The following is a 10472-nucleotide window of genomic DNA, read 5'->3' on the forward strand; positions in this document are numbered from 1 at the left end:
TATAGAAAAGTTACAACATTTGCTGCCGTTTTCTACCACGATTGCATGCAGGCGTTTCTGTTAACACTACAATATATCATTGTTGCTTTCCTACACTATTCCTTTTTAAATATAGGCACAAGAAAGGCCGTAAATAACATTATTTCAATTAAGAACTCTGTTATATTTCTAAACTAGCTGTTCCCGTGCGGCATCCGCATGGAATTATGAGAATTTTGTTTTATTGTTTACAATTGTCAAATTATCAATAGCAAATGTCAAACTGACATGACATGACATACCTTGGCAATCTTACTTCCTTGATGTTGGCAGCAACTTATGGTCTCTTTCTCACATTAGGGTTTTCATCCAAAATTTCACCCTAAGTTAAATGGCGTGAAAATATATAGTCTAAAACGTGACGTAAGTGTAGGGCTTTTTATTAAAGAAAGAATTATTCGAAAATATACTGTAATTGCTGCCATCTTACGCCACAAAGTGTGTGTGATTACGCTTTATTATAATTACATAAATGTATAAATATAAATTCATTTTCAGGTTATCGAGACTTATGAGAATTTAAAAAGTTTAACCTCACCTTTTACAAGGCCTATGGTCATTTTGACCAACCAGCACCTGAAGTATTTCTACGGCCTAATACTAAAACTACATTAAAAATGAGGCTATGCTTAAATTAAAAAGTCTTTGATATAAGTGTCTTCTAAAATTTAAATGTTGAAAACGAAATACTTTTTAATTATCCCTAAATAATGCGAAGGGAATCTAAATTTAAGGAATGGTTGATGAAAATAGTTTTTACGCTTTGCAAAGACTATTATATATACATCATTTGGTTACTTGATGGTAAGGTTCTCGGTAAATGAAAGTCAGAATTGTTAATCAATACATTTATTAGTGTTAAAATTAACATTTGCATGCCGCTAGATGGCGCTCTACAATGGCATTTACATACCAACGAATACCATGGAAGCCTTGACAAAATGACTATGAAAAAAATGTTATTTAGTGTAGGTAGTTGTAAGAAAATTTTAAAGTAAAGCCTTACAGAGTTTTAAGTCGTATTAGACGTGTTTCTTTATTGACATGAGTTGATGAAATTGCTTGTAATGGGTAACTAAGTTTTAAAAAATTTTAGGTCTACCTACAAAAAACAAACCGCATTATAAGACAAGCCAGTAGCAAAATTTCAGTAGTCCTCAATACAATAGATGTACGCAAAGGAAATGCTTAAAATAGTGCGGTTTTCATGAACTATTAAGAATTTAAGTTACATTCGTGTTTTTTTAATTGAGAGTGACTTATTGAATTCTATATATTGATATAAAAGGTGGTACAAAAATCACTTCTACCCCCTAGAGTAAATAAGGCACTGGTAACATTTTCAGCCAGATTTTAACCATCATGTATACAGATAAAATATTGTATTTGAGACAAAGCTTCCACAGACAAACATAGATAAATAATTGCTTATTTTTATATTAATTTAATTATAAATTGTAAAAGCACACCCATCTTATTCTAACGCCGTCTACATATTTTTAATTCCTGAGGTTGGTATTATAATTGCTAGTAAAGAAATATTTTGGTTTACGGTAATTTCAAGTGGGAAATAATTGCTTCATATTTTTTAAGACTCAAAAAATTGTGACGCCTAAAAATGACACAAAATCATTCTACAAAAGTTTGTTAGTTTGTAACAGATTAAATAACTATAACTTATATCTAAGAGTATTAATATATATTATATCTTAACTAGAAATAGAAGATAACATAAATGACTAAAAAACATTTGTACTGTGTTGAATTAAATGCAAGTTGCGTTCATTTATAGTACAAAATTTTGTCAATAATGACATTTAAAAAAAAAACATACAGACGAATTAAGTAACTCCTTTTGGGAAGACGGTCAAAAAAAAAGAGTATATCAGATAATTATCTTTAGTATTTCTCAATTGTTTTACTCAAATAGGGTTAAAAAATATATGTAAGTTCATACAGTAGGTTCCCATTGCTGTAACATTTGTACAAAACAGTGGCTCTTACGTAGACTGTCGTAAGATAAAATTCTGCGATTTACACCCTGTTTTTTTTTTAAATTAACTTGTTAATATTAGTTTCTGCGCAAATTAGAAAGAAATCTTATAAATGCTTCAAGTTTTTTTTAAAGTTTTTCAGCAATGGAAACTTATGGATAAGATCTTACTTTTATGTAATACAAAAAAACGCAACTTGCTCATTCAAGTAGATATTGTAAATTTAAAACAAAAAAAATCAGTCTCAGAGTAAAAAATTAAATAAAATGTACATCAGTGGGTAATTTAAGTACGGCACAGTCTCTTTGGTGAAATAAATGCATAAACAGTTTAATCTTAATTAATAGAAATATAAAAAAATCTGATTACGTTTTTATAACTATGGAATTGTATTCGCGAAATATCCAATAAAATAATATCAGTCAGTTATAATTAGAATACCAAAAAAAATATATGTTTGTTACAATTTAACAAAATAAGTTTGTAATTATAAAGTCATGTCCACTCTAATCTTACAAAACGATTGTTGTTTGAGAAGTCTACAATTACATATATTATTTTTTATTACAAAAAAACATGAAAAAATTACATTTCGCCTTAAAACTAGTTTTAATACATACGATAAATAAATAATCAGTAGAATTAATAACATATAATATGGCACACAAATAACTTAAAATATAAACTTAAAGGGAATAAAGAATGTTAGTGCAGTCTCTGTTATTGTTAAAAATAATTATTTTTAAAGTAAAATAAACAATTTCCATCTGAAATGGCGTAGCTACTCCCACTCTATCTAAAATAACGTGTCATATCTATCTCTTTCTAGTCTAATACCGTTAAAAAGAGATGGCAAGAATCGCGAGATTCACTGCAGTTGTATTCGAAACGTGTTGCGATCTCAATTTATTCAATAAGAGAGAAAGAGACAACTAAACGTTTTATATTTCGACTACCAATTCATAAGATTCCAGTCCTTTCCCATTGTACATTTATAAAGAGATATCAATAAATTCTAAGCTATTGTAATGATATTTTGGTTTATTTTCAGTCAGTTTTGGCTGGTTGTATAAAATCAGTCTTGTAAAGTAAAGATTGACGTAAACTCAGTTTGTAACACTGTGACTTACGGAATGTGACTAAAGAAAAAAACAGTGCGTAAAAGCCTCTAAAAGCATTAAACATGAAATACATTAATTTTACAACTAAGTATCAAATCAGTGCTATAAATAAAATACCCAGAATAACACCAAAAAAGTTATTAGTACAGTCAGCTTCATAAATATCTTAACAGTTACAAAACTTTATAAATCGTATACCGATTTCAAAAATATATATACTTAATTAAATAGAGTGAAGCAATATTTATGCATAAACTTATAAATAAAGCAAAAATGAATATTTTTGAAAACCAAGGCGTAAATTTCTAAAACTTTGTAAATCCATACTAATCTTTACTAATATCATAAGGAGGAAATATTTGTATTTTTGTATGTATCGAAATATATCAAAAACTGTTGGACCGATTTCAAAAATTCTTTCACCAATAAATAGGTACGTTATCACTGAGTAACATAACATACATTACATTTTTTTCGACATGAAAGCAACAGTTAGAATAGACATTTATGCATCTGACTGTACTCTGAAAAACTAGGGTAAAATTTTCTTATTGTAGATTGGTATTAAATTTCAAATATTTTCTTAACCTATTATAATAAGTTACATTGATATATTTAATTAAATTGTTGAACACATTTGATTGTATATTTGTGACTAAATACTGGCTTTGGATAAATGTTAATAAAAAATATAATAAAAAAAACCATTCAGAATTGAGAACTCCTTTTAAAAGTCGGTTAAAAATAACATGGCTTGTACAAAATTGTTTGTATAGTGAAATTAGTCGGATTTAATACATTTTATTTTATCTGTAATCCTTAAATGCATATTGTTGCCAAAAGTCTACAAACAAAAGTATATTTTTTATTGAAACCAAGATTTTTAAATTTTTTTTCCCTTAATCTGGCGCTCTCTCGTGTCGAAGGCCAAGACCCATTTTGGGTGCTGCGCCAACGAAGTAAGTATTTTTCCCTTATTCTGTGACTCAAAACCTATACTGTAATATTTATTTAATAATTAAATAAAAAAAAAACATGCATTTAAGGGTTAAGTCTCATATAATATCTGAATTACTTTCGATTGTTTTCACTATTCAAATATCCTTGGGTTGAGTTTAAAATACACTGGTCTTCAATTGTCAAAATTAATAACATATATATCAAATAACACATTTACATTGTATTATTGTGTATAATCATAAAAAATTACTATTCAAGCATACTTTTAGTCAGAGATGTGATACTAGATACAATGTATTTGAAATACAGATCCAAGATACAAAATAAATTTTATGATATCTTAGTATATTACTAAGACTCTTCATAATAAAACTAGCTTTCGCCCGCGACTCCGTCCGCGTGAAAAAAAAGTAAGTATCCTATAAGTTCTTCAAAACTATGCTCTACATCTGTGCGTTACACCCAGATCCTTTAAGCCGTTAAGGCTACAAACATCCATCCATCCATATAGACTTGGGTATATATAGTAATAGTAAGAAGTAAGATACTTTTACTAATTTGAGAAGGCGTTTAACTTACATGTATAATCATTATAAGAAAATGCTAATATTTATTAATAAAGAGATTGTCTTTAACATAAAGAGTTTTCTGAAATAGAAACGATTTGTAAAAATTAGCTAGCTGAAATTCATTTCTTTTCTGGTACAGACCACTGAGTTGAAAATGAAATTTTTAACAGGAAAAATGCTGCCATAGCTTGCAGATTGAAATAGGCTCACATTTGCACACACAAAAGTTGTAGAGAGTCAATAGACATCCCAACTACGAGCTGAAACTGTCAAGGATAGACAAAACAGTAACATAATGGCTCAAATAGTGAACCCAAATGTAGAAATAGATGAAATTCTTGAACAAACATTACATAAAGAAAATGACGATTCATTGCCAATACAAAAAAAAATTAAAAACCTTTCTAGATATTTTAACCGTTATAGAAATTGATTGTCTTTGGTTATAGAAATCGATTGGATGGACACTGACACTACAATTGAAGTTTTAGACAAAGTTTTTACTATCTTTGGTTATCCGGACATTTTAACAAGCGACAATGTCACCCAATTTGTTAACCCGAAGTTTTACGAATACCAGAATATCACGGTATTATTTACAAAAGTTCCGCTCCGTACAATCCTGCTACAAACGATCAAGTCGTGCGATATGTCGAAACTTTCAAAAATGAATTTGTCTTAATTAGTGGAAAAAAATTACAATCCAAGTTAAACCAAATACTGTTTCAGTATCGAATCACACCACATCCTGTTACGGGAAAATCTCCAGGAGAAATGATTTTTAGTTACCGTCCTAGTAAACTCTTTTTCACGTGTAAACAAGGTAACGGAACTTCCGCCGGAGAAGGGAGAGCATTTTCAAACATTGCTTCCTGGTGAAAGGATAGTTGCTAGGAATTACATGGGGGAAGGAAAATGGAAAATGGGCATTATTAAAAAGGTTCTTGGGACCTAATTAACCTAAATAGATGTTTCAAAAAGTGTTTGCTGAAACCTGCATCAAACAATGCAATTTTAGTCTGAGTATTACATCCTTTCTATAAAATGGGTAAGCCAAGGGAACATGTAAAAGAAATTCTGACTGAAACAGAATTAATCGATCTAAAATACAAGTCAGATTTGAGACGGAAATATGCATCAGTGCCTTTTTTAATGTTAAATGCGGTCTTTTGAGCCACTATTATGTAACAATAAGATTGGTTAGGGTTTTCTGTAAAAGAAGTTTTTCAAGCACAGTTTTTCGGCTGATATCTATACTGATATTGTAAAGGGGGGTTGTATTTTTAGATTTACAATTTTATTATAGAATATATTCGCAGCACAGATAATAATGCGGATTATCTACCGCGCGCGAGTCTGGTGGGGGTGCGAGCGCGGCGCTATACGACAGGGAACGCTGCCGAACAGTTAGCGAGCTACGAAACGAAACATCCAAAGATGTATTGTGCCGTAACGGTAATTACGTTTTAAACAGATGGCCAAATAAGATATCGGACATATCATTAAGACCGTATTTTTATGTCGCTGTCGGTAGAAAACGGCTGTTTAATCGGACATAAAGTTGTTATTCCTACTTCCTTACGAAACCGAGTGCTTTGCTAACTGCATACGTCCTATTTGGGCATAGTGAAAACTGACAGCTGGCGCAGCAGCCGTTCGTTAACGCGCAACAACTACTGGGGCGATTTGAAAAATTCTTTCACCGTTAAAAAGCTACGTTATCAGTGAGTAACTTTGGGTAGTTTTTTATAATTCACGCAGGCGAAATTGCGAGCCACTGCTAGTGTAAAATATACATAAAAAAAGTCAAGAGTGACTAACAAAGGCTTATTTTGTTCCTATATTTTGTATTTCAAATACTTTGTTCTATATATTTTGTACATCTTTGTTATAGTGTAAACTTTATCTTTCAATCTCATTGGAAAAATCAGCTGCTATTAAATCTTAGTAAAACTCTGAATAGTTCAGCATATCGACGGGTGCGAAGCTTTTTGTTTCAACCGACATTTTAGTCGATATTGACTCATATATTCAGAATTTTAAATATGAAATAAATAATGAAGTATGCAGAATTAGTAATAGTAATCTAGAACCGGTCTGAAAATCTTTCAATTGAAATTATTTCCAGGATTTGCTTTTATGTTTTTTTTTTCTAAAAATTAAGACTTTAAATGGCTCTCCTGAACATTTTAACTAATGGCGCTTAAAACAAATAGCCTTTCACCCAATGATATCAAGTCAGTCAGCAATGAGCTGTAGCTCAACAACTAAATTAACAACTCACACACACTAACTCGCAGCTCATCCAGATACAAACTGATCTGTGAACTGATTCACTGATTTACTTCACTTGTATGATGCGTGGTTCACACTAGGCCAGTACAGTTGGACAGTTGCAACAACCTGTTACAGATAGACCAGGGGTGGCAAACATGCATTAATGTCATTTTTTAAAGAAATTAATGCGGTCATTTGGGCTATTATGTGACAAATAAGATCGGTTCGGGTTTTCTGTAAAAGTTTCTCGAGGGAGAAAACATTATGAAAATTTTATCGTTCCTCATATTTGTGGAAAGTTTTAAAGACTGCAGATAAAACGGTTTGGTTTAAAAAAAAATCGGCCCTAGATGTGCAATTGAATATTTTTGACTGCAATTGTTACGTCAATTCTATGGTGAATTCACACATTTCGTAGTGTTTTTATAATTCGAGACATGCTCAAAATATTGTATGTCATTTAAGCAAGCGTCCCAATAGTTCACCACCCCTGGTATACTCACTGACGTCAGTTAACGTTCACACTGTATTAGATTGACAGGCCATTTTTTTTAATGAAAATATTATTGGATTTTTGTTGATTTACTAATAATTACTTTAACCATTAGAACTAAGTTTTAGGCTTATGCTAAGATAAACTGGACAATAGTCGAATGACGGAATTCGAACCCTCGACCGCTAGAAAGGTTTTTTTTAATTCATAATTGCATTGTAGTGTTGATCAGGATGAAATTTTAATGTATATCACAAACCATTAGGGTATTGGCACATATTAAGCGATATACTGTACTGGCAAAGTGTGAACTTGTGTTAGAATGAGTTACCAATGTATAACGTCTACATCTGTCTCCCTCACTCATTATGCTTTGTACCTGGTATCATGTTGCGGTCTTGCGGCAATCGCGAGCGCGAGCAGAAGCGCGAGCACATGCGCGGCGAGCAGCGCGGCGGCGAGCGCCAGTGGGGCGCGCGCAACACGAGCAAGCTCGGCGAGCACGCGCGGCGAACACGCCACAGTGTACAGGCCGGGTGAGCCGCGCGATGCTGTCGCGATACGACGAGATGTCTCACATTCAAATGGATCGTCCGTCTGTAAATGGGAAATAAACCTGCTATTTACTGTACTAGCTTTCGCCCGCGACTCCGTTCGCGTGAAATTAAAAAAAAAGTGAGTAGCCTATGTGTTTCAGACTATCCTCTACGTCTATGCCAAATTCCACCAAGATTCGTTCAGCCATTTAGGCTACAAACTAACAAACATCCATCCATCTAAACTTTCGCATTTATAATATTAGTAAGTTTAACAGTCCCAATACAGCTTGCGACTTTGTCCGCGTATAATTATAAATTATTAAAAACGTAGCCTATCGTACGTTGGATTGCGTGAAAGGTGACATGATCAAAAAGTGATGACTGGGATGACGTATGATAGTTATGTCGAAGACAAAAACCTGTTGCGCCTACGGGAGTAGGATAAGGAGAAAGAAGAAGAGTAGCCTATGTCACCAATAACATAGCTTTTTAATAGTGAAAGAATTTTTGAAATCGGCACAGTAGTTTTTGAGTTATATCAATACATACAAAAATACATTTTCTCTTTACATTGGTTTAGAATCAAATGCATTACATTTTCAATGTAAATGCCAATATTCAAAGATTTAAATGACAATAAAGATTGTCTGAAAATTTAGGTAACCATGGTTAAGTTTACTTTTTTGCTGTTAGTTTTTGTCCTTTTCTTGCATTGTAATGTTTATCAATTTCTCACTCCCTTAGTTTAATAGCATGAAAATATATAGCTTCAAGTATATAGTATGTATAGGGCTCTTTATTAAAAAAAGAATGATTCAAAAATACACTTGGGATGAAGACATATTACATAACAAAGTACAAACATAGAATGTGTGTGTTTACGCTTCATTATATTAGTATAGAGTATAGATAGATATATGTATTTGTTTCAAGGGAGCCATTGGCTACAAAGGAAGAGGAAGACCAAAGAAAGTATGGATGGATTGTGTGAAAGTGGATATGCTTAAGAAAGGAGTGGATTGAGATATGACGGCTGATAGAGATGTATGGAAGAGCAGCACATACTATGCCGACCCTCCATAAGGGATAAGGGCAAGTGGATGATGTTTCAAGAGAGCCATTTCTATTCATTAATACTTACAGCACAGCAGGAGGTAGGGACCCAGTAATAAGAGGCAGGGGCACTGACAGACAGGTCAAGGGAGCCTCGATGGGAAGGCTCAGCAACATCCCCGCCCGCCCACGCTGCCTCCTGCCAGTCGCGCACACTCTCCGCACCACAGCATTGCAACTGAAATATTACAGCAGTATTTGAAATTAATAAGATTAAACTAGGCCAATCTGTAATATACTCAAAACACAATCATAATAAATACTGCCAATGGCTAATGCCAAAGAAATGTCCCTTCTACTGAATCAAACTGCTTTGCAATGACTAAAACATATAAAATACTGTTCAAACCCTTTTAAAAGTTTTTTTTAAGCACATAATCTGATTTTTTTGTACTATTCATACATATGTCTTATAGATGATATATCTACATCATTAGAAGTTTAACAACATACCTCATGTTGTATAACATCTAGCATATGAGTATGGGAGTGCACAACACCATAATCATGTGTTATAGTGTCTCGCAGTCTATCTCGGAGTGCCTGTCTCAACTGTGGAGCGTGAGCAGCACCCCAAGCTGCTGCTGCTGCCTCCGCTGCGCACGCCAGTGCCAGCAGAGCTAAGCCTCCACGCAACGATACCGGGTGACCAGCACCACAAACGCCACGGAGAGTGCCAACTGCGCCGAGAGCTAGCACTACGCCCCAGATGGCTACGCAGCTCAGACCCACTCTTCCTGCGCCAACACCTCCCGCACCCTCCCATAAGGCCCAGCCTGAGAAGGCACATGCCCCTAAACCAACAACCTAAAAAAAATAATGTATAAATATCAAAATATATAGTCCAGTCAATTACTCTTTAATCCTAATATTTGTATTAAACATTGGGATATGTAGGAAATAATGCGAACGTGTATTTGTAAGAAAATAAGTAATTTGGTTTACCAAGAAAATAATGTTGAACAATATCAGCAAACATTTCATGAGGGCGTAGCAACGCGACATCCCCATGGTTTTTCGTTTGTTGCGGTGTAAATCACAATTAAAATACTATAGCAACTTTGTGAAATTGCAGTGTACTATTCTATCCAGCATTTAAGTACTACACCTTTGTATTTTGATACAATTTTATGTCAATAAAACAAATATTTATCTCAAATTCAATACACAGAATAGCAATCAAATAAGACAAAACCAAATCAAAGACAATAGTTTGACAGCTAGGGGTTGATGGCTTTGCCGGAACTTATGATGTTATCGTAAATGGTCTTTCTTAAAAACGAATAATATACGAATAGGTTAATGTAAATGCTATAATTATTATTAGGCATTACTTATTTAAAACAAAATTTTAATTCGTTAAATTA

At 33.0% G+C, this 10472-nt stretch overlaps 1 protein-coding gene across 1 annotated transcript; it reads right to left on the reverse strand.

Annotated features, from left to right (window-relative positions):
- Positions 1-6986: 6986 nt before the first annotated feature.
- LOC106104019 (CD151 antigen-like) lies at positions 6987-10300 on the reverse strand. The gene is made up of 4 exons (XM_013283959.1): positions 10051-10300; positions 9559-9912; positions 9134-9283; positions 6987-8050 (listed from the first exon to the last, which is right to left on the reverse strand). Exons 1-4 carry the CDS (start codon positions 10114-10116, stop codon positions 7820-7822), a joined length of 801 nt encoding a protein of 266 aa, XP_013139413.1. The 5' UTR covers positions 10117-10300; the 3' UTR covers positions 6987-7819.
- Positions 10301-10472: the final 172 nt, after the last annotated feature.

This window comes from Papilio polytes, unplaced genomic scaffold, assembly GCF_000836215.1.
Source record: "Papilio polytes unplaced genomic scaffold, Ppol_1.0 DF823692.1, whole genome shotgun sequence".
Classification (NCBI taxonomy): domain Eukaryota; kingdom Metazoa; phylum Arthropoda; class Insecta; order Lepidoptera; family Papilionidae; genus Papilio; species Papilio polytes.